Raw genomic sequence first — 25,675 nt, 5'->3', positions numbered from 1 at the left:
TGCGAATGATTGCATTATTTTTTCTTTTAAATGTGGAATTTCCCTAAAGATGACTGAAGAATCTCAAGGAATACAAGAAGGTCTGGCTTACAGGAATGAAGGCCCTTGCACTGCTGATGGCTGGACAGATTTTGTTTGCCGTTATGCCACACGGTTTAGTGTTTTCATTTCCAGCATGCAGCAAAGTGCTACACAAACAGAGGTGAAAGCCTCGGCGGAGAAGGGGCCGGACAGCTGGTCACGTGGGCTGGCTGCCAGCAGAGCTTCGCATGGTGTCCATCTCCGACCGTGTCTCCAAAAAGGTGAAAACAGAGATGTCATGGACATTCTTAAAAATTGATAAATTGAATCAAGCTGTGATTTTTTTTTTGCGCCTCTAATGCCAACAGCCTTTTCTTTTGTCATTTTTGCTTTCCAGTTCCTGCACAGCGGCGGCTTGCCACAGTGACAGGACAGACCATTATGTTATCAGAATGCCTCCTTCAGCTATTTTGTGTAACTCATTCACCAATCAGGGTGCCCGAAACAAAATAAAACACTCAGTGTTTGTCTGCAGGCACCAATCAGGGAGTCTAAAACAACAACAAAAAACACACACACACAAAAAACACACACTGCAGGCCCCTTCCCCCATATCCTCCTCATTTTGACTGGAAATGTGAATAATTTCCGCAGGGACAGCATTTGTGGGTCATCGTCTTTGATTTCGCCTTTCATAATTAGAGAAAAGAGACTGGCTGGGGGTGGGTATTGGGGAAGTAGCAGGGGGCTCGATGTTAGAACTTTATGTTACTCTTTGTCAAAGAAAAATCCATTCTTTCATTCTTGCCCAGAATATCCTTCTTTGCCAGTCATTAGAGTATTTTATTCTCAGAAGTATAATATCTTTATACTAAAAACCAAACTTCCCCCGTAAACACTGGTTCTGGTTTATTTCTAATGAAGGTAAACGTGAGATTAATGGTCGGCACGTTACTCTGATATTGAACATAAAATGAAACACTGCTGTCAGAGGTTTGAACTGCGTTGAAAGTTGATTGGAACCATGTCAGCCACATCGCACAGCGGCAATGAGGACAGAAACCGCAAGTCGGAGTGTGTGCTGAGCTTTATGTCGCCGTTAGGGACTCCCTTTCTGCTTAATGAGCCTAATTAATCCTGGTGATGAAGGGGCCCATAAACACGGACAGTCTGAAAACGGTTTCACAGAATAATTAAATAAATTCCATGGGATTGTGTAACATTGTGGCCCTTTTGATTAGGCTCCCTTTTCAGCCTTCATCTGCTTCTCTAATCAGCAGAAAATACATTATATTTACAGATCTATAGTAAGTAATGGAGGACGTCGGACGGCTGAGTCCCAACATCCAACTGCCATCCTTACCCAGGTGATTCTGGAAAGTGCCACAGTGGCACGTCGTCTGATGTGCTGTGTGTCTTTAGTTATTGTCCTTTACAGTATATAATGTCCCAAACTGTGTCTTTAGAACACCTCTGTTGGTGAGCAGATGCTTTAGATTGGGAGTAATTAGCCTGTGCACCTTGAAGGCTGTTCGGCGTCTCTGGGTCTGAGGCTTCCTACCTCTCCGTTGCTCTGACTCTCTGTCTTCCCCGTTTAAAGGGCCATTGTGAAAGAGCAATTTGTCAAACACACATTCCTGCCAGGATCGCTTCGCGAGACCCCCTTCCGATTGTGTCTCTCGCTTCTTAATTTGAACAGCCGCATTTGAACACCCCCCCCCCCCCCACACACAGTCCTGTCCGTCACGGAGGAACACCTGTCAGCCACACAGCGCCCCCTAGATGTCAAACACCTACGCACATGCTCGGGGGGAGGGGGGGGGGGGTCCTGGTCGAGCTGCTAGTCTCTTTCATTGCAGTGTGTGCGGGGGCCCGACCACACAGGGTTCTGCCTCAGTGGGTTCCAACAACAAAGCACGCCCCCCCCCCCCCCTTGAATCCCCCCTCCCACATCGCTGCTCAGGGTTCCCAGTCACTCTTTGTCTGAGACATTCAGTGGCAGAGCTCCCAGGAGAGGCCTTTGTAACCCCAAAATGGGGGGGGGGGCTGTCCCTCCCCCAGTCCACCAGTGCCCCCCCCCCCCCCCTTTATGGTCTGATCCCCACCTACACTCTGCCACTGTCAGCCGTGTCAAACGCAGTGCGTGTCTTTGTCCCCTTTGTTGATACGCATGAGAAATACATCTGGGTGTTTCTGCTGTTGTTGGCACTTTTGTTCCGTGTCGTTCCCTAATAAAGGGGGTCGTCCGGGGTTGGTGGACTCATTTAAATGGTTTTGGGGGGGTGGGTTCTCTGTGATTCCCTTCATTTCTCATAGATAGCGACTGTCAAAGCTGCCATGTATTCGATAGCGTGAGGTACAGTTGATTCTACGTGGCAGAATTCCCCTTTTGTCGCTCGAGCGAGTTCTGCCGGGACAATTCACAGGCCATAATGCCACTGACTCTGGCACTTCTTACATATTTTCCTCAGTCATTTACCACAAGAATGCATATTTCTGAAAGAGTCCAGCTCCTTAAGTGTTGCTGCAGTGAGTGCGGATATGCATTCGCTGCCCTGGTACAGTGAAATGGGAGACAATACCTTCGGAAATCTACATCCCATAATAAACACATCTCCCGTTTTGCAGCATATCATGGATTACATTGCAGCTGTAAATCTACGGACATGTGAAGAGCCTCTCTTTAGACGGGAAAGTCTTTTGAAGTGTGACCCTTGTGTTGATGGTATTTCCATGGCTTTGGGGGGCAGAGGGGCCGATTTCTAAAACTGCTGTGGGGTTTGCCAGGCAGGACGCCCCCGGTTGAGGCAAAGGAAACATGTTCGCAGAAAAATCAGGGGCGACTGTAATGGCTTCGCCAGGTTTGCCCCTGTCTGCTCCGCCAGTACAGAGTCGTGCAAAGTGGTGGGGGGCGGGACCTTGCTGACCTCAATGGCAACACGTTCATTCTGATTGGTGCGTTGCACACTGGAAACAGGAAAGGAAAGGAAAATGAGGAAGTATCCCAGATCTGATGGCTGGGAAGTCTGCTTCGAGATTATGTGAAGAAACGCTGAATTCCTCCAGTAGGTACCCTTTAGTGAGACGGGTTCAGTGGGGAAGAGTTCTTCTGCTCTCAAAAATATGCGTATGAGACATTCATTTTCTAATCAACGTGCCCTTGAGATTTTCGCGTGGGATGAGCATAATCAAGGCCGAGTGTGCAAATCTGAGCAGTAGATTCCCTAAAGAGTGGAGCACGGTTCATTATTTTGATATTAATGCACAGAAGACGGCTATGTGGTGCCGATTTAATTTGCTCTTTTGCCTCTCTGCCCTGCTGCCGCGTGACCCACTATGCAGGCACTCAGCTCAGCAGTCATACGCTGTAAATTATTCATTTAAAATCCTGGCACTTTGGGTCCCAGAGTAGCAGCCTGTACAGCACTTCCTGTGTTTATACACCATTTCCATGTTTGGCTTAGTGGGAAATGGACCTTGAGGCTGAGAGGGAGAAAGTTTGTCACCAGCGGCGAGCTGGACGTTTAAGTGCAAAGATGAACTTGATTCTTCTCGTGGTGCTGGGTGGTGAACATATGTTGGCTGCGTGTGTACATGGCTTTGATCCCTACACAGACCAAGCAAACCCAAAGCTGGCGTTCATTTCAGCTATGCTAAATGCTAGTACTTGCCGTTGATACTTCATGTGCATTGTGGGAAATATTACCCTAATATCTGCTAGAAACTCCTCTGATAAGGCATTTGTGAGCTCTGCTATGGAAGATGCCCAGTTAATTCCAAAGATTATAGGAATGTCTATTGTCTGAATATTCTGTCTTTTGGGATAGATTTCGCCAATATTATCAAAACTGGTTCAGTTATTTTGCATTATTTAATAATAAATGGCTGATAATGAAGATACTGTAGTAGTTGAGATGAATATGTGAAAACAAGGAATAATATTGCTAGCTTTCTTATATTTGGATTTTGAATGTACCAGAGATTGTCGCATCCAGAGGAACTGGCATTCCATGCAAACGCATGAAGATCCACATCATCCCATCTGATCGCAGGAAACTGGCTCCAGGATCCGATCTCGAGGGAATTTGGGTTTTTAACAGGTCACCACATCTTTGTGTCCTGCACCCTTCTATAAAATGTCATTCCAGTGTTACAGCTGAAGAGGGAAGGTGACAGAACCGTCAAAGGACTTGGCTTAATTTCTCCATGAAGCCACGATGGAGGCAGCTCAAGCCGCAGAGACTCGGAGAGAATGCAGGACAGTATTATTGGGGCCCAGATGTCTTTGAATGGCCTGCTGTTCTTCTAAGTGCCTGTCAGCATCCTGCCTGACTTATCTTAAGTGGATAACAGCTTCTGGACGTTTTGGTGTCTGTGCAAGTAGAAATGAAAATTTTCTGTGACATAGAGGCTGCAGAAGTGTCAGTCTGTTGATGAGATGGGGTGTTTGAAATCTGCTTTTAACATTAAGACCTCATGACGGAAAATAGAGGCCTTGGATAATGCCTGATTAAGTGATTTTCTTCAGAACTACACAACATCATTCGGATGTAAGCATAGATGTTATCCAATGTGTTTAATATATTTTACACTTTGCACCATTTTTATTTCAGAATGGAACGATTATTAAATACCTAAAATAAAAAAAAAATCTTCTAGACTTTAAAGAGGAATCTTCCCATGAGCATTTTGACAGAAACGTTGTGTGAAGTTTGCGTGTTTGTCAGATGATGCGCTTTTATGTGCTTTATCGGTTGGACAGCCAGGAAGACAACAGCGACGCAGACGACAGAACCGCTATGCTGGCGTGTTCCGTGGTTTCATCTCATATTGCATTAAATGGTATCTTTTGTGAAAATAGAAATTGGATGATAAAGCTGATTGTGACTTTTTTGCATTTGCAAGGTCAGCATTCCGCTTAGCCTAACACCAGCTAAGATTATTACAGGGTATTTTTATTTGCTGTTTTTTTAAAGTTATACTCTAATATTTCATTGTAAGATACAAGTAAAGTACTTTTCCACTGCTGGACATGAACCGAGCCGTACCCGAGCCGGACCGTGAAGAGACCCTAGTTACCGCACAGTTCCTGCTCACTTCGGTCTTCCACCGCACACGGATCGGCTTGGCAGATATGCCCTTTTTTCGTTAACATAATCTATGTATATCAACACAGATCACTGACATCACCATGCATTTTGATTTATCAGCTCGATTTGGTCACGCTTTTCGGATCAGTGCAGGTACAATGCGGGTACGGCTCGGGTACGGCCCGGGTACGGCTCGGGTACGGCTCGGGTACGGCCCGGATAGCTTTCAATGGAAAAGCATCAGTTTGCGGTACGGCTCGGTTCTTGGTGGCAGTGGAAAAACGCCATTAGTGAACTTTGAATTAGTTTGGGCCACTAGTTGTGCAAATCGGCACTTTCAGGTTTACCTGATTATGGCTGCAGGTCTGGCACACGTTGGGATGTGGTGAAAGTGAAGCCCCCGTTTATTCCTTTGATTAGCAGGGGCTGCGAGGGGGGGGGTGTTATGATGGGGGAGCTGCTGGGGAAGCTTCCTGCCCAGTGAGGTGATAGCGGCCCAGACCCCCATCATTTACATCTTTAAGTGTACGCAATACAAGCCGACATTACGTACAGAAAGCATGCTATGAAGAGGAGAAATCTTGTTTTCAGTCTAATTAGACATTGCAGAAGAGCAGAAACTGAGTCTTCCTTCAGTAGATACAGAACTTCTGTGGTGTTGATGTAACTTTTGACGGTCAGTGGGATGGTGGAATTCATTCAACCATACAAAATGAAACACCACAAATAATTATGAATTATTTGGCATGGAAAAAAACTGCTTGAAAACTTGGAGCTGAATATTCAGTACATATTAAGTACATTAATACATATTCCTATTAGAAATATTTTAATATACCCAGGGAATTTAAAAGGCACGGAGAGAGCTGTGATGCCGTACACGGTTTGCTGGATGAGCCGTCTGAGTATGTGGGACTGCGGACTGCAAGCTCTGCTGCCCCTCTGGGAGAAATGCAAGCTGTGCATCTTAATGGTGACCTGGAGGCACAATTTCGGAGTTCTTGTGTTTTTTAAAAACACAGGAGACACAAAAGCCATGTCGCCCATCCTGAACGACAACGCTGATGATGCTTCCAGAAAGAGGTATAGAGGCCTCGCGCTTATCGTTATCATTAAATAAACATCTTGGGTTAGCACCCCTTTCCAGACTGAGCTTCCTTGGGATAGCAGATAAGCAAAACTTAAAAACTGAAGCACGTTTGCATTAATTAATGAGTGACATGGCGTTTGCTGCCCGACAGTGTCGGGATGGCTTTCGGATTTAAATGGGACCTCAGCACAAAGGCTGCAGAGAATGTTTCACCGTTTAAGGTGTCTGTTCCAAGGGGTGTCGTTCATTCAGTTACCCTTCGTTTGGTGCCATGCCGTGGGACTGACTTGCTTTAGCCTGATCTCACTCTACCATGACCCTGAATGTGTAGAGGGCCTGTGGAATTGGATGAGATACATCCTGTGTCTGAGTACGGCACTTCACCGTCTGATGTGGCTAAGTTTGACCGCAAGTATAACTTCTTAAAGCTAACAAATGTATGAGTCAACAACCAGTGTGGCCCTCATCCAAAATAATGACCCGCAGGATGTTGGCTGACCTTGCTTGGGAGAAGATCTGAACTACAGCTGTGTGAACTGCTGACCCCCACCTGCTCAGAGCACTTAACTAGGAAGGCAAGAAAAAATGCGGGGAGAGTCACTGCTGTAGCAGCCTGCCTGGATATCACAGCAGCCAATGCCTTTTCTGGTTAATGACCAATCCTTGAGGCAGAATTATCTGTCAGAGCACCCTGATTGGTTTGTGTGCTGGCAACTGCCAAAAAAGCAGCCAATATGAGAAGACCTTTCCGCATACTTTTTCCAGGGTATAAAACTTACCATCCAAAGCTAGTCCTGTTTTGCAATAAAACATAGTCAGGATGAAGAAAGAGGATGAAGAAATGGCTCATGAAACTTTTTCTGCATTGAATTTAGTGTAACTTCGCAAAAAATGCCAAGTGCAGATGAATTTCGAAGAGAACTCCAGGGTCACATGGGACGTCCTCGAGAGAGCCGGTGGTCTGTGTGGACACGCAGCGCAAGGAGACGGACTCTCTTACAACTTACAAATAATTCATTTCTGAGATGGTCTCGGTGTCCCCGCGTTCATGCCGAGCACCATTTCTTTGCAAATAGCCCTGAACACAGAGAATAGCCCTGAGTGCCGGGAGATTCCTGCCAGGCACGGAATACCTGAGGGATGGTGCTGTTCTACTGGCCCCATCAATAATGAGCCTGAGCGTCCGACCGAAAGGCAAATGATGCAACTAGGAGTTATCCAGGGCAACACGCCTCCACCAGCACCTGCTTCCAGGAATGCTGGAATTCAGGGCAGATTGCAGTCCAGCTACTTTCACCCAAAGGCTGGTGCTGGGGCGGTGGTCACGTTACCTGTTGGGTTTCATTGGTTTAAAATACTGTAGCATTGTCTCTGAATGCTTTCTGTGGCCCCTGTATGAGTTAGTCTAGTGCAGCATTTCCCAATGCGGTCCTCGGGGACCCGTCCCTCCAATCTTCCTGCCAGAAAGTCCACTTTTTTGCACCCGGGAGCAGGGAGGAAGCAAAAATGTGGACTGTTTGTGAATCCCTGAGGACCGCCAGGTTGGGAAACACTGGTCTAGCATTTTGTGAAGTAAGGACTCCCTTTTTTGTATCAGGTACTGTTAAAACTGACTTCTGTCGACTGGTAGAAGTGACTCTATGGGTCTGGTTTCCATACACTAAGCTGATATCTGCATTGTAGGAAGCCCGTCCCGTTGTATAGAAGGTAATCAGACTGGACCCCGGTCCCAATCAGCCGCTGGAACGCAGAGGTCCCATAATCTGTTTTTAATTTGCTCTTTATGGAATAACACATGAATAATTTGTTCCAGCAAAGAGATATTAGTGGATTTGTGGGACTCAGAGGGTCAATCTGTCATATAATGATTAGACGTAAGGTTTGAATAGGCAGCCGCTCAGAGCTGCTATTGAATGTATCTGCTTTGTCCAGCTGGAAAAGGGAGTCCTGGTCTTATTCTCAGAAGGGGCCATTAATGGCTCAGAAGACGACTCACCCTGCTAATTGCATCATTTGTCCCACATTCATGTATCAGTGTCATTAATCATACTTATTAAGCCTGAGTGTCACTAGCTGCATGCTAGCCATTGGTTTGAATGGATTAGCAACAATTAGCTGCTACCTCGTGACGTGGCTTGCTGGTTCTGGGCCCATAAGCAGGTGTGATGTTTAAAAGCCTGTCGGGAAATCTTAAACGGTGGCCCATTTCAGATTCCTTCCGGGTCTGATTACATGCACAATTAAAATAGAATTAAATTCCCACAAAATACAGCCATTTCATTGATTGTTATACTATTTCATGTGTTGGACTATAATCACTCTGTGGGCGCTCTAGATAAAAATGTGCCATGGTTCCTACCTAAATCCTGTTATCGGAACCTGCTTTGACCTGCCATTTTGCCTAATCATCTGCCAAAGACAGCTCTGTTTTTTTTCACATTTCTGGCCTAGAATGACAGGAATGTGACGGGGTGTTTTGTGTTTTTTTATTATTATTATTTGTTCGACTGTTTGTTGAGTAAATTCATTAGCTGTCGGTTCTCAACTTGGCCCATTACATGCAGCTGGTGATAAGTGATCACAGCTTCCTGTGATTGTTTTTTACGGATCCAAACTCAGTGTCTCAGGCCTGACATCAGTTTAGATGTGTCTCAACGGAAGCTCAGTTTTCCTTTTTATATTTGTACGTTTTTTGTTTTTTTTTTTTAAGTAGAGCATTACCCTGGTTTAATTGTCTTGCGCAGACAGGTCTCCTGTTTCAAAGCTCCGTGATATTGCATTTTTACGTCCCAGTAGGAAAATGGCCTCCAGGTGTTTGGCATTAATTCTCTCCCCCATAAATAATGAATTTATGCAAATCGATAGGTAACCAAGACACAGTGGAAATATTCCCAGTAATGAAGGGAGGAGGATGCAAGATGCTCTGACGAGAGAAAAAAAATTGTCTTATTTTAAGATGTTAATGGTCCTGTGCACTCTGTGTAAAATACAGAACAATCAAGGTTGTTTTTATTTGTTCAGTAAATGCAGGGGGGGGGGGGCATGAATACTGTATTAGTTCTCCACTGGCATTTATTTTGAGGGATAATATTTCAATGGCAAGGGGCTGAATCCCCAGCAGGAGTAACCTGCCTGGCCGGTCGAATCCCCTCCTCCCATGAAAACAGGCCGGGCCCAAACCATGTCTCGTAAAAGACAGTCACAGCCAGAATCTTTATTGCCATGTGATGGCTGGGGGAAATTTCTGTTGGCAGAGCTTACTACTTTTAGAAACACCCCAACGATGAGCTAGCAATTACGACATGATGCCGAGATTAAATACAAGACGAAGGATACCCAACACAAGTAAATGTAAGACAAAAGATACCCAACACAAGTAAATGCAAGACGAAGGATACCCAACACAAGTAAATGCAAGACGAAGGATACCCAACACAAGTAAATGCAAGACGAAGGATACCCAACACAAGTAAATGCAAGACGAAGGATACCCAACACAAGTAAATGCAAGACGAAGGATACCCAACACAAGTAAATGCAAGACGAAGGATACCCAACACAAGTAAATGCAAGGCGAAGGATACCCAACACAAGTAAATGCAAGACGAAGGATACCCAACACAAGTAAATGCAAGGCATGTGGTAAATGCAGTCGTTTTCTGCCTCCACCTCTCCCAGAAATGTCTGAGTACAAACCCCACCCAGGGGGGGCCGTGCTGAACCCCCATACAGATGTGCCTTTGAGCAAAGGAGGAGGACGCAAGTGGCCAAGGGCCGAGAAAACGTGCTGAAAGCGCATGCCGACGCAATCCAGAGGCATTTTGAAGAATCCAGCTCACTGTTCTTTCTACACCAAACCTGTATTATAACACTTACGTGAAAAAGGCTTCCCTGGTCTGACTGGTTATTTTTCCTAAGAACCAGGCTGTTGCCTGTCTTGTTGGAGCCATTTATTTGTTTGCTTATGTATGCAAGTAACATATCGCATACTAACTCAATAAGGCAGAGCTATCGCATTTAATCGCTGCCATAAATCTTGCGGTTATTGCTCTTTGATAAGGACTTAAGTGTTTGGAAATTTGATTACCTACACCTCCCTACAGAGCTTTGTCGTGACGTGAAGTCTGTCAAATCTCAAGCCCGGCACACACGTAAAAGCTCCCTTTTTAATGAAGAGTTATTTACATCCTTTTGCTGTCCTATTCATGCCTGCCGCTGTGGTTAAATGACAGATGTAAAAACGCTCTAGCAGATTGCATGCAAACACAGCATTTTATCCTTTAATGTGGTGCAGCTGATAGATGAACTTCTCCCTGATGGGAGAGACTTTCCTGATTCCCTCGCAGGCCGCTGCGTTGCGCAGGATGTTGGAAACTGTGAATTTTAAGACACATGAATGTGCTTGACTATTGTTTGGTTATTATTCTCCTCCCTACGGCTAAACAGTGAGTTTTTTCCCCCCACCTGCACGTCTAGACTACACCCTCAGATGTTGTTTCAGGTCACCATGTCTGAAAGCATTTTGTAATGATGAAGATCTCTGTACTGCCCCATGAAGGCAAAACACCATAACTACACTGACACTGAAACTGAGAATAAGGACTTTGGAGTTTTTTTGACTGTCCACCCGCATGTGTAGTGGATAGGTAAACTATAGTGTTTACTTCAAAACCAAGCATAGCTAAACTAAGATTAAACGGATCCTAAGACATCCGATTTCAGTCATAATTCCATCCATCCATTCCTTGTGGGAATAGTAAATCAGGCCATTGAGGATGGAGTGCATCAAAATGTTTATTTTGATTGATGGTCACGTGAGATGGAGCTTAGGTGAGTCCCTGAATAATAATAATAATAATTGATACTTTATTGATCCCTGTCGGGAAATTCTCTTTTTGCCTCCCCCATCTTGCTCTCTTTAGGACCTGCAGACGTGCTGAGGCCTGGCTTGAATGTTCGACCTTCTGATCCCAGGCACAGAGCCTTAGCCCACTGAGCCACATGCTGCAATATCTAGACGAGTTTGAGTAGCACAGACACAGATGTTCCTTGTGTGTCAGTACGGTATTTTATTCTGGAAAGTCAGCACAAATGTGACCATTATAGCAAAATCCGTCACTCGAAAAGCGAATGCTTTTGACAGACTTTGCCCGGACCGCCATCCCAGACACAGAAGGGAGGAGGGGGGGGGGCATTTAATTCCCTCCCCATTGTGGTCAGATCCACGACAGGGCAATAGCCAAGCCATACTCATCGGTGGGGTGAGAGCGTGGGGCAGGGGGTAGTAACGAGAAATAGTGATCGTCAGCCTTCCTCCTCCTGACTGGGTAGTGGGAGGGTGGGCGGGTAGAGAGAGGGGGGGGGGGGATTCATTTGTTTGTGTCCCATGAAGAAATAATCTTTCAATCACTGGGTGTGTCATGATAAGTTGTGGGGGGAGGGGGTATTTTCTGGGTGTTTCTGTGGCTCCAGGCCTTCGAGATTAATTTAGTGCTTGGGGTGGGTGGGGGCGGGTAAACATCAGGCTACCCCATCAGCGCGGCTTCCGCACATGCTGTAGGGGGGGTGCGGCAGTAATCCGCCAGCTTGCATTTACTGGTGTGGTTTTCCACGGAGGTTCTCTCGCCAGGGCTGGGATGTTTTTCGGACGGTAGATACAGTGCTCGTTCCTTTCTATCCCACAGAAATTCAATGGAAAAACACGTCCCTGCTCAGGGCCTTAAGGCCTTAACTCGAACCATGATTCTGTGGGGTTTGTTTTTTTCTTCATGGAGGAACTAGGCCTTCTCATGACATGAGGTCAGAATGAGTAATCAGATGCTCTGTCCTTAAGGACGATTTTAAAGGGGCAGTTCACCCCAAAACTGAAAACAGATATGTTTTAATACTGATTGATACTTTATTGATTCTCGTGAGGAAATTCTCTTTACGCCTCCCCCCCTCACTTACTCTCGGTAGGTGAGAGCAAGCTGTCAGCGAAGGGCAGCCGCCCAGGGAGCTGGGGGTTAAGGGCCTTGCTCAAGGACCTGCAGACGTGCCGAGGCTCGAACCGGCGACCTCCTGCTCACCGACACAGAGGCTCAGACAGTGCTATCTGCTATCTCATTCTACTGGGAGTTGCTTAGTTTTGGAGATATCAGCCATTCAATGTAGGATTTTTTTTCCCTACCGAACACTACACACCAATTGAATCACTACGCAGATGATATCAGCACGAGCACCATGGTGATATCTTCTGCGCAGTGACAAGGTTTATGTGTGGAGAACCGGTAGAAGAAAATAGTTCCTACTAGGGATGGGCCAATCCACATTTTTTCAGTTCCGATCCGATTCAGATACACAGCTGCCGATACAGATTCCGATACAAGAGATGTTTTTACTTTATTATACTTTATATATAATATTAATTATATATAAGCTAGTAAATACAGATGGAAAAAAAGCATGACAAAAAATATTTCATCAGGCTACTACAAACATACATAACGTACTGTTCCACCTTGTTTGTACGTCTTGTTTTAAGCTTTTTTTGAGGCATTTGCAGTTCAATATTAATATCTTTAAAGCAAGTATACACAAGTGGCGAATGCTTAAAATTTGAATTTTTTTCTTCCATTGGCGTCAGCTCAGTTACACCTTGTTGCGATGGCAGCCCCTCTTGTATCACAAGCTGCAGCAAGTTCGCAAAACCAGGTTAGCGACTCCCAGATCATCCATTGCTTTTTTTTGTCTCACACAGTTGCGTGCGCTTTGTTAAGTGGCATTGTCCATTAAACGCTATTCCCACCTTTCAAAACTTTATTTTACAAAGATTGCAAATCGCTGTGCTACTGGTTTCTGTTAAAAGTGTAAAATACTCCCAGATCGTCACGTCTTATCTTACGCTCCTCGTACTGCGAAGGGTATGCGCATGACGTCACAGCAGGCGGACGTCACTGTACTCACACCCACTGAGTAGCAAAAAAGACTGAGGGGCAGCGATAGCGTTCGATTTGAATGTGTTGAAAAACACATGTAAAATGGGAAAGAGCTGTCGTGCGATTGATTGTACACATAGATTTAACACAAAATAGGAGCTGTCTTTTTAGAGATTGCCAAAAACTAAATAAGTAAGTATAGGACGTGGCTCGGTCACGCATGGCCGATACCCGATCTGTCAAATAGGTCTGGATCGGTGCCGATACCGATCCGAATATCGGTTCCTACAAAGTCTGTGGATTGTCATGAGTAACCAGGTCAAGATTTCTTGTAAGAGATGATGCTGTTGAGTTTTTTAAATGTATGGAAAAAATTAAGAGACCGCTCTATATTTTTAAACAAATCTGAATTTTTAAATCCTGGCTTAATCCTGGTTCTGCTGACAGAAGGCTATGCTGAGCAGCAGGCTGCTTCCAGGATCAGAGTTTCTAAGACAGCAGGACACAAGAACAAGGTGAAGCAGGAGACACTGGGAACGACCAGAAACCAGCCAGGTAAAGGACGGAAGCCACAGTCTAATGCCAGAGATGACTGTTAACTTATCCGGCAGCTTCTCATCAATCTGAGGATGACATCAAGTGACCTTCTAAAGGAATGGGAAACATTAAGTGCAGGTGTGAAGTGCACTGCTAGGACAGATTGTATCAGGCTCCTACAAGCAGGACTGAGGTCCCATAAAGCAAGGAAGGAGCCCTTCATTACTGAGAAACAGGGAAGAACCAGGCTGCAGTTTGCATAATATATATATATCATTATTCACAGATGAGAACCCATAAATTGAGAAATAAGTGAAACAAAAAAATTGTGCTGTGGTCTTAATTTTTTCTGTGGCTGTATTTTTCCGCCGCTTTAATCACCACAGAAATCATGCCATTCAGTCCCACTATATTCAAGAGAAGAACGACATTTCTGTGGCTGAATCTCCAAAACTAGGAAAGTCCCAGGAGAACAGCCTATATGGAGAGATACTATACCCCCTCCAAAACATATCTTTTTTCAGTTTTGGGGTACACTGCCCCTTTAAGGCTAAGAATGGCAGTGTTGGGGACAAGCCGGGTTAGTGAGGAAGCAGGGTGGTGGTGAGTGACACTACCCTGGCTCACCTGATGGGGGCCTCGCAGAAAGCGAGCCAGGAGGGGTTTCACAGAAGAGCCTCCCGGTAGTTTTTTCCATTACACTGGCGAGGGTGTGGAGCAGCGGTGACGCGCGGAGGTTTGGGTCCTGGTGTTGATCCCACCTTGGCAGTGATGGTCGTTGTGAAGGTGAACGCTGTGCGTTCATGAGTCTCGTAAAAAACGATGTTGGCCATGACGTGATTTACGCACCTCTTCTCAAAAGCGCTTTTCTGTCAAAAGACGTAAGACAAATCTATATGTGCAATTTCAGCAATTCATTCATTATTTACGAGGCCATTTTTCCTGTTAGCCCACAGAGATGTATGTCTCAGTTGATGTTTCCTTGCTTTAAGGTTACATGCATATACGTATATTTGCAGTTAAAAATTGAATCATCTTTGCCGTACACGTTTATATATTGCGTTTTGACCAGCACATTTACCCATACATAAATGCCATAGAGATATTTAAATTCCTGTATCAAGTTCCCTTGTATTGAGTAGTGCTCTGTTTACGTTTCACATGTTACTGGGTTGTCTGTTTTGTCATTAGGTATTACCGCAGAGCTCAGCTTGTTTTGGACATCATTTTATGGCCTGTCATGATTTCTGGGTTTACATGTTTCAACAAATTGCGGTTTGTGGATAAAATGACAATGTATTTATGAAAAGCTGCCAGTCTTATGCCATCAAAGCAGCGCATGGCTTCATAACAGTAAGCAGCCTTTCATATAAGCAGCACAACTGTAACATCTATGCTTTGACTTCCTGCTCTGACCAGCTCCTTCTTATATTGTCCCCTTAGATACCACAAGCTAAAACAGTTTGAGCTCCCACATCTCTCTGGAGGCAGTGTGACTTAATTTGAAGGTTGCTGGTTCAAATCCCACCGTCTGCAGAATGATGTCACCGATGGGCCCTTGAGCATCGTCCATAACCTCCAGTTGCTCCAGAGACTGCCTGACCCTGTCTTCTCCAAAGCAGACGTGGCTTTGGCTAAGAACGTTAGGCATAAATTTGACTGCGGTGGTAGATCGAGCAGCACTATCAAATCCTGATTTTGAGAGTTCTGCCTTAGCTGGGCTCTCTGAGCTGCCGGGTCGCTGGGTGTGATCTCCAGTGCTTGTCCAGTGTCATGACGCAGCTTCACCAGCAGCCTCAGAGCTGAGCCCGTCTCTGGGCAGACACACAAATATTTTACTCAAAGTGGGCTCTTCATCTCAAGGCTAAACCTCGCTTGGGCTCTGCGTTCCTGCATTTTGCAAACTTTCAGCTCACCTCGGCCATCCTGTCCGAGCCGCAGTTGTCATCTTCCTCGAGATGATCTGAGTGCGTCCTCTCAATGTAGCTCATTAACTGGCTCCGGCGCACCTGTGTTCCCCCGCCGTCACTCTCGCTAATTGCCCCAGGGCCTGTTTTGAGCCCTAAGCTCTCTGTGTGATATCTGTCAGGTCCCTTGTATAACAGTTTTTAATTAAATATCTGTATGTTATTCGACATGCCAGTACCCAGGAGGTTTAATTACAGTGGGGTTTACCGTCTTGTTTCGGCTGTCACTCAAGACGGTTTGGGGAAATAAGCACCTTGTTGTGAGCTTGCGAACGACGGGGCCAGACGGAGGCGCCGTCTGCTTCAGATGGACGTAAATTAGCTTTGCGAGAAGGAGACAAGAATTCAGAGACGTGTCGGGAGTCATGGAGGCTTCCAGTAACAGCGAGCGGGTATCCTGATGGTGGCTAATTCTCCCTGCATGTCGCCATGAGAATGAGATGACCTGCTCCACCCTTTCTTTCTTTGGGGCCAACATCCTCAGATTCTAATCCAGTCTTCTTTGCACTATAATGAAGGATTGTGTCCGGGAACTAAAATACCCTGCCATTTGGTCTTGAGTGCATATCATTAGTCTCCCAAGTAGTGCTGTGGGTCTTTAAAATAGCATGAGAAATCAGGGATTTTATTTATTACAAACACTGACAAGCTTGTTTCTCCTCAACAGGAAGCAGCCTTCAGTTATAAATAATGTTTAATATGCTGGTTTCAGTAACAATTTAGATTCCCTCGCATGAAGTCGATGTTCGAGAATCACGGTTGACATTTAACAGCGCACATAAAAAGTGGGTGTAATTTTCTAGTTGTGGAAAACTCCTCCATAACCAAGCCGAAGCAACGTAATGCTTTGGCTGCTGAATGGAACCGTGCTTTTGCTAATGGTATTCTTTATGGTCGGACCTCATGAGGTCCGAGGTTGGGCTCTGCGGGCTCCAGCCAGCCGTATCGTGAACTTTCCTCCCGTTTATAAACCGCACACCTGCCTACATAATCCTGTCAGTCTCTACACACTGATCATATGTTGGTGGGTGCATGCGATATTCAGGCAGGCTTAAGTGGTAACCCTATCCGAAGTTAATACGGCTGGACTGCTTAACTTTTTTTCCCCTCTGTCTTTCTATAGCCGTGCAATCAAAACGAACCAGGACCTGCTCCCAGAGACCCCCTGGATCAGCATCTTCTACAACGACTTCTGGGGGACCCTCCTCACCCACAGTGGCAGCCACAAGTCATACCGGCCCCTCTGCACACTCTCCTTCCGACTGAACTATGTCTTGGGAGGTTTGGATCCCTGGGGCTACCATTTGGTCAACGTGATGCTCCACTGCGTCGTCACCGGCCTCTTCGCCCGCCTCTGTCGCCCCCTGCTGGGCGGGGGCCTCTGGACACTGGTGGCCGGGTTGCTCTTTGCCTCGCACCCTGTACACACGGAAGCGGTGGCAGGCGTGGTGGGCCGGGCCGACGTGGGGGCAGCGCTGCTGTTCCTGCTGTCATTGCTGTGCTACGCTCGCCACTGCGCACTCAGGCTCGCCACAACGCGCTCCTGGGCCTGGTTCCTGGCCAGTCTGGCCTGTGCTGCCTTCAGCATGCTGTGGAAGGAGCAGGGTGTCACCGTGCTGGCCGTGGCCGCCCTCTACGATGTCTTCATCGTCCACCGTCTCAGCTTCCGGCAAATCATCACCCTCCTCTGCAAGGTAAACAATGTTTGGTTCATAATCTCTAATTTTCCTAATTCCCTTCTCCGCGGAACTGCCTCCAGAAATATATTTGTGCATTTTCACTTGTGTGTAAATTTGCATATGTGTTTCATTGGACTGTACAGATGCTTCTCGCTTTATGAAGGTTCGACTTAACAATGGTGTGATAGTGATGCACATTCAGTAGTCATCAAACTTTTAATTTTTATCTCTTGCCGGGCTAGTGATATGCCGTACGACACTCTCTGCTGATGCGAAGCGATAGCAGTGTCCACACAGCCACACTGTACGGTCTCTGCAGCGATTGCGAGCATAAACATCTCGTAGCGTTTTACACTGTATCGTATGGTGTTTTCTTCCTGTGTTTCATCAAATTTATGTCTGCTAACCACCCAAGTGTGTCTCCTAATTCTGGTGAGAAAAAAAGAGGAAAGCAATTACCTTGGAGACGAAACTTAAGATAATCACTCAGCATGAAGGCAGCAAGTCCGTACTGGCCGTATCATTATTTAGTTTCATATTTATCATATTCATATTTGACTTTCCTCACTGTAAGTCGAGGCACACCTGTGACCTCAAATGCATCTGTGGCATATGCCCAGCCTTATGGGGCTGGCTAAGCTTTTTTTACTCTGAATAATACAGAAAAGGTGGATGCGTTCGTATGTGTATATATGTACATATATATGCATATGTATATATTCATATGCAGAGGAACATGCAAGCTTGTGGTATGCAAATATATAAAACAGGGTATTATATATTAATTTGTTACTATATATTAATAACCAGTGGCCTGTAATGAAAACATCCAGGCTGTGAAGATTAATTGTCTGCTGCCTAATAACATGGCTGTATATTTTTAACGAGGAAATATTAAATGTGCCTCTTCTGGGTGTGGGTGTGTGTGTGTGTGTGTATGTGGATTATGTTTATATTACATTGTGGGGACCAAATGGCCAATGTGTTAAAAACCTGTTATTTTGACGTTGTGGGGACCATTTTTCAGGTCCACACAAAGATCTCTGAATGCAATCAAAAAGCTAAAAATGCCAAAAGTCTCATATTTTGTTCGGTTTCTTGTGGTTAAGGTTAGGGCTGGGTAGGGGTTAAGGTTGTCATGTTGTGATTATAGTTTCCCCCACGGAAATGAATGGAGAGTCCCTACAAAGATATAATTACAAACCTGTGTGTGTGTGTGTGTGTGTGTGTGTGTGTGATTTTAATCCGTGGTCAGCTGTCCTGGGCGCAGGCCAATCACATTCACCCATTTCTTATAAAAGGGGTGGGGCTTTTGCCAAGGGGTCATGCTCCATTGGACTCCGTCTGCCTCCCGCCCTGTGATTGATTCTTTTGCCTTTCAACCTGTCGGAAGGCCTGTCCTCCGGGGGGTGCACCACATGTGTTATGTGAGCAGACAGGCTTTTTATCAGCCTGTCGGCTGGGTATGAAGTGAGAGAGAGAGAGAGAGAGAGAGAGCAAGCGAGCAGAGGTGTGGTGGATGAAGCAGGTAATCCCTCATGTCTGACGGCCTCTGTGCTGACTGCACCTGACTGGCCAGCATCCCCTGCTGCCTCAATAGATCAGAAAGCAGAGAATAAACACGGACTCGTCAATTTTATTTTGCTGATTTATTTGCAGTTTATACCAACGCGTGTTTCTCTGCTCTGTCATTTATCTGGATCTTCACTGTAGCCAATTATCAAACACTCGTGTTTCTCATCGCCACCTTAAGGAGGCTTAAGTTCTGGAATGTTCCGCAGTAACTGGTCTGTGATGGCGTAAGAGAGAGTTTGATATTGGGGGTGACACCGCTTAATAATTTAAACGCAAAGGTCTGTTTACTAGGGGGATGATTGAAGCCAAATGAAATACCGGGTGGGGGGGGGGGACGGCCCCCTTCCCTCTACTTCCTACGCCCCTGCCGGTCGGCTCCCATTTAGCCTGGAGCCTTGGGCCCGGCAAACTCCCGCGTGGAATGGAGGCTCCTCAAACGTTAAACAAAGCAGGTGGACATGGCCGGCGGCAGCCAGACTCTCAGCTGAAATACGACCCACGGATACGAGTCAGCGGCGAGGCTGGCTGTCTGAGGGAAGCAGCCATTAACACGTCGTCCTTCGGGGTGTGTGTCCCTACGAGTTTGAGGTATATATAACAGTGCCCCACCTCGCCGGCGGTGAAACGTGGCCCATTCACGCCGGGCGACGGCAGCCCTCGGCTTCCCTGTGAAAGTGCGTGCAGCTAACGGAGGAGGAGACGGGGCTAATTGGTTTTTGATTTAAAAAAACAATGTTATATGGGTGTTAAGAGAAACTGTCCAATCCCGTTAATGTCCAGATGTCCTTTTCCGCTCCAGATGTGTTGAAGTCGGCTGTTTTAAGAAACAAAATGGCATTGGAATCTGTGAGCCTTTGTTATGTGCGTATCGAACAGGGTGTCTGATTTATCGTAATGTTGCAGAAGGCGTGCTATAGTAATTAAGCCATCCTGATTGGCCTCTTTGTTTCACTGGTAACTGGGAAACAGTGTGTGTGTTGGGGGGGGGGGTTAAATAAAATATCAGAAGACTATTCAGCCGCTGTCAGTGCCCCCCCATGCAGGATGCTTTTGTCCCTTCAGAGTCCTGATGGATTTCCAGCGACTGACACAGTGGGTCACGGCCAGATCAGGCCCAGCTCCTCTGCTTATTCTGCTCTTAATAAAGCCTTGTTCAGTGGTTTCTCTGGGAGCCCGGATTCGCTTTTGGCCATGCTGTGCCCCTGCACTCGCTCGCTCCGAGTTGTACCTCCTCCATTCACGCCGGAGACTTTCGGGCACCTGGTCTCGCTGACCCCCGCAGGCGGGGTCACCTGACCACACCTTGCGCCATCGCGCTGGTGACGCTGCGTCCTGATCCTCCTTCAGAGAAGCTGCCAGGAGGCAGAAGAGCGAGTCTGTTTCCCGTTTTCTTTTTGTTCGTTTTTGGTTTTGCTTAAGTGTCCTCACTGCTCTGGTGTCAGCCGGTTCGCCGACTCCCGGCCGGGTGCCGCGCAGCCTGGCGCTTTCGTAAGGCTGGCTTTCTGTCTCAGGTCCTCTGCCAGGGCCCTCCCTGTTCTCAGAGACAGGCATGGGTATGTGTGTGTGTGCCCGTGTGCCAGTGTGCCCGTGTGCCAGTGTGCCCGTGTGCCAGTGTGTGTGTGTGTCCAAAATGTGATAAAAACCTGCCATTTTGATGTTGTTGGGAACATTTTATTTCAGTCCCCACAAGGGGAAATTCAGTTTAATAAAAATCTGTGACTCCAATCAAAATGATATTTTGTTTGGTTACTTATGGTTAAGGTTAGGGCTGGGTAGGGGTTAAGGTCGTCATGTTGGGATTATGGTTTTGCTCATAGAAATGGATGGAGAGTCCCCAGAAAGATATGAGTACAGGTCTGTGAGTATGTGTGTGTGTGTCTGTGTGTGAGAGTTTGTGTGTGTGTGTCTGTGTGGAATAGGTTTATATTACATTGTGGGGAGCATATTCCAGGTCCCCACAAAGATCTGTTAATTCAATCAAAAAAGTAAAAATGCCAAATTTTGTTTGGTTACTGGGTTAGGGCTGGTTAGAGCTGGGTAGGGTTAAGGTTGTTATATCGTGATTACAGATTTCCTCATTCAAATGAATGGAGAGTCCCCACAAAGATATAATTGCAAACCTGTGTGTGTGTGTGAATTTGGTGGAAATTGATGGACCACACAGTCAGCTTAAGTCAACTTTTTCCCTCCCTAACCTCTCTGTTTTGCTAATTCCCTTCTTCTTATCCCAGTGTAAAAAAGAGAATACGGGTACCTATGTCTCTGAGTACCCCCCCCCCCCCAAATGGACGCTCCCTTCCAGATCCTCGCTTCAGTTTGGATAATTTGTCGGGGTGCCTATTCACATGCTAATGCTGCATTGATGCGAGCCAGCCACACATTCCCATCTCGCGGGGCACCGCTGACGCCCATCGTCGATTTGTGTTTTTATTACTCACTGTCAGCTGCGTCTGTCACAGACTGTGTTTCCCGATTCAGAGCGTGGCGGTCCGACACATTCACCAATCGCGCGGTGCTGAAAATCAGCTTTCTGTGCAGTGATAGCTATTTATAGACAACACTTTGTGTCGGCACTGAATAGATGATGGGACAGACAATAAGTACAATTAGGATTTTTTTAAACTGGCAGAGAATAACGTGTTTTTGATGATGGGCTCTGAAAGAATGTGGGGACAAATGTTTGGCATACGTTTCTAGAACATTCTATCTTGCCCTTAAATGGACATTCATTTTAAATAAGTTTTACTAATATTTCTGTGCCATCAGTTTGCCATTGTCATTGTCTGCTATATGTTGGTCACACTTTTTTTCTGCTCCATAGATGACTAGATATACATTGGCATGTTCTGTAATCGAGAAAACAAGTTTTTCTTTTTTAATCAATATTTAATAACTAATGCATATGGAGCCCTCAGCTGTTAAGCAGAATTAAGGATGGATGTACTAATGTAGATTCTTGGGACAAGTGTGCAGGATTTTCATTTTATTTTGCAAGTTTGTAACCTTACAGCTACGGTGAGTTTCCAAATAGCCGAGGGAGAGGTGTCTGAGGTCAGCCTGCTGTCTGTTGGCCTGTGGCCCCTCTTTCCGGAAAGTTCTTCTGAAGATGGCTGACTCCAGCATTCCCGGTGTGCGACGACGTAACTCATCTGACTCCGCTAAACATTTATTATGTTATGCTTTTGTTTAATTTGGCTCATTTGCTTTGACCTGCCACTGAGTGTCCATCAGCTGCATCACTGACAGTCTTGAGCTTCTAGAATCTTCTCCTCATGATCGCCGCTCTTTTCTGAGCAGTCACATTATGGCATGAAGTGAGTCTGGTTCAGTCCCGCGCAGTCCGGCGCAGTCCGGCGCAGTCCCGCGCAGTCCCACGCAGTCCAGCTCGTCTGCGGGTCCCAGAAGTGATGCTGACGATCAGGATGGGAATGACACTCTGATGAATTACCTTAAGCTGTTAAATTATCCACTTGGGGCTGCGTATGGGAAAGTGCTTATTTATCTCCGGCCTGTTTGTACATCTCTAGGAGAATAATCATGTCATCCGCTTTATTGATAACCGTTTGCATTTAAGACTCACGCCTAAATCTGACACAGAATAAAAGAATGAGGATGTTTAGTTAATTTCAGTTTGTGGAAATCTTGGTTTAAATTTCTTCAACTGCTGCCTCAACTAAAGACTGGTTTACTGTTACGTTTCTTGATAATAGGGGTATAGAATATATACATTCTGAGTGCATGGGGATTACATTTTAAAACATTATACTTTATGTAGAAATTTTGAGTGAGTGGGAGGCGGTGTGTGGCACAAAGGGTCAGGATGCTCTGATGGTGACTGGAAGGTTTCCAGTTTGAATCCCAGAACCAGAAGACTAAGGCCTCTGTTGGGCCCCTGACCGTGGCCCTTAACCCCCAGTCACGGACTGTCTGATCCTACTTTCACAAAAAATATATGTTGCTTTAGGTAAAAATGTCTGCTAAATAAATTAAATGTAAATTGCTGATTTACCAGAAGACCTCAGCTTGACATCTTTAGCAGTTAATCTGCATGTTGAGTGTTTGTGCAGTAAGGTCTGATCTGCTGACATGAGAGCCACAGTGGGAGTGCAGAACTCACACGCACCATCGTAATCGCATGCAGGCTCGTCTCTCTTGCCCATTTGCACTGTAATCACACCTCTCCCCATGTGAAATATCCATTTTACAGGCTTTTGTTTGCCATTTACGGGCCCATTTTGTATAACGTTACTAAAGACAGGTATGATTAGGGCACCTCTTTTGGCGAACAGAGTTTCATTAGAGCAGGCGTTTTACATATTTGTTTGTTAGAAGTTTGTCGTAAATGTCTAGTCCTGAGGACTTGGCTATTACAGTGTTTTTCCACAACAAAATTGCACCGTTGGTCGACTATTAAATTGAACATGTGGATGAGATTGGGACAAATAATATGGTCCAAAAGCTTAAAATTTATAAGAGACAGTAGAAGCATGGGCCTTTGCATTGTTATGGAACCTTTGCATTGTTATGGAACCTTTGCATTGTTTTTGAACCTTTTCTTTCTTATGGAACCTTCGCATTGTTATGGAACCTTTACATTGTTATGAAACGTTTGTGTTTTATGGAACCTTTGTGTTGTGTTGTTAGTGTCTCTAGGTCAGGTCTTTCCTTCACCAAGGAAAACACCTTTATATTAACAACCTACATACCAAAAATCTTTGCAGCAGAGATAAATACAGAGATGCAGCTCGTTTTAGTACAGTATTTTCTGTCTGAACATGAACTGGAGTTTAGAAGCAACTGCTATTCATCGTCATTATCTTCATCATCATCATAAAATACCTGGATGACCCTGGTAGCTTGCAGAGAAAGGGATGCAGGTGCAGAGATTTAAAGGTTCAGCCGAGCTGCACTCCCAGAGGGTTCCAAGGTAATCCTGACACACCTGAACAGGGAAACGCTCCTTAAATAGCTGCACACTTGTCCCAGCAGATCTCTGTCTGTGTGCCCTCTTAACGATTACACTGCATGAGGCGATAAGAGCAGCATGATGTTCTGGATTTGAATAGGATTTCAAGGACCATATGCTAAGTATGACGGTGAAGGAGTGTCTTCCCAGGAAGTACATCTGACCTTCTCTGATGAACCTGTTCAAGGTTGTTGTGGACCTCAGCACTCGAGCCCCCATGTGATGTCACACGGTGGCACCACGGACACCGAGGAGCCTGATTTATGTGCATTTTTATCCAAAACTGGAGTGTGGATCTACAGTTCAGTAGGGGGCAGACTGCAGAGGGTCAGTCCAAGGGTTGTTCCAAGGATAGACCAGAAGTCCTTATTGTTTATGTACCTCCCATCAGCACAGCAGCTGTTAGTCTGGGCCGAAATCATCAGCGGGGGGACGCTGGAACTGCAAACTGCTTTTGGTCTCCTAGCTGAAGGAGGCTGTGTTACCCTAAGCTAACATGTCGTATTGACATATTGACGCCCATCTTCTGCTGAATTACAAAATGCCAGGCCGGCTCTGCGTGTCTGAATAATGGTACCTGTCACGGTGTGACAGCGTGAGCCTGGAGTGATTGGGGTGGATGGAGCTTTTGGGTGGTCTTTGGGGGTCGAAGGCCTCTTTTCAGCTGCTCTGCTTGGTTACTGCCATTTCTTTAGTACCATACATCCACCTGGTGGTCTGAAACCTTCATGTACCTCCTGATGTCGTCAAATGTAACAAGACTGAAAAAAAGGTTCTTGAGAGATACCCTGTCTTCTACCAGTTAGATTACAGTGTTCTGCTCCAGCAGGCAGCACCAGTAACGGTCCTCTGCTGGAAGCTGGCAGGTAGCCAAGCGACCCCCCCAGCCCCTGTGACAGATGTCGTACTTAGGACCCCCCCCCCCCCCCACAACCCCCAGCTCTCCATCGTCTCTCTACTTGTGCTCAGAAAGGGAGCGGCAGTGAGTTGCCTTTGTGATTGAAGAGAATCACTGTGGTAGGCCCATACCAGACCGGCCTGTCGCGTCCTGCTCGGAGAGAATGCCGTTCACTGTGGTAGGCCCATACCAGACCGGCCTGTCGCGTCCTGCTCGGAGAGAATGCCGCTCACTGTGGTAGGCCCATACCAGACCGGCCTGTCGCGTCCTGCTCGGAGAGAATGCCGCTCACTGTGGTAGGCCCATACCAGACCGGCCTGTCGCGTCCTGCTCGGAGAGAATGCCGCTCACTGTGGTAGGCCCATACCAGACCGGCCTGTCGCGTCCTGCTCGGAGAGAATGCCGCTCACTGTGGTAGGCCCATACCAGACCGGCCTGTCGCGTCCTGCTCGGAGAGAATGCCGCTCACTGTGGTAGGCCCATACCAGACCGGCCTGTCGCGTCCTGCTCGGAGAGAATGCCGCTCACTGTGGTAGGCCCATACCAGACCGGCCCATCGTGTCCTGCTCAGTGCCTCCCCGACGTTGCCTGTGTGCCTCATTCATGTTGTTGCAGCCTCCCCCTGCTGTTCAACTGCTAATAAATGAGGGTAATTTTGGCTTTATCCAAGCCCTAAACATCTAGCCCAGTCTGGGAGTATTAAACTGCACCCAAAATGTTCCGCTTATTTTATTATAATGCATATAAGCTGGCGATTTTTACAGCATCCAGTAACTCAGCTCTTTATGATAGCTGTCCTCAATGGAATCTCTTTTATGTCAATATACAATGATGAGTAAAAATAGCTTGAATGTGTGAAGAGACAGACACTCTTTGTTGGGCAGTGATGTCCTTCCCACCGTCTGTAGCCCTGTGTTTAGTATTACACATGCCTC

General features: G+C 46.2%; 1 protein-coding gene across 2 annotated transcripts in view; it reads left to right on the top strand.

The window, feature by feature from the left end:
- The window catches only part of LOC111833292 (protein O-mannosyl-transferase TMTC2-like), a 75,242-nt gene that overhangs the window by 19,587 nt on the left and 29,980 nt on the right, over positions 1–25,675 (top strand). Inside the window, exons 1-2 of one of the 2 annotated variants that reach the window (XM_072716929.1) lie at positions 2,992–3,086; positions 16,746–17,316. In XM_072716929.1, coding sequence (XP_072573030.1) covers positions 16,939–17,316 — 378 coding nt within the window. In that variant the 5' untranslated portion in view covers positions 2,992–3,086; positions 16,746–16,938. Of the gene's footprint in view, positions 1–2,991; positions 3,087–16,745; positions 17,317–25,675 lie in introns of those variants that run through there. The other variant, XM_023791437.2, reaches the window with a different exon arrangement.

Source organism: Paramormyrops kingsleyae, chromosome 1 (genome assembly GCF_048594095.1).
Source record: "Paramormyrops kingsleyae isolate MSU_618 chromosome 1, PKINGS_0.4, whole genome shotgun sequence".
NCBI classification, from domain to species: Eukaryota; Metazoa; Chordata; class Actinopteri; order Osteoglossiformes; family Mormyridae; genus Paramormyrops; species Paramormyrops kingsleyae.
The sequence above is the reverse complement of the archived record's forward strand: the minus strand, read 5'-3'. Positions and strand labels throughout refer to the sequence as shown.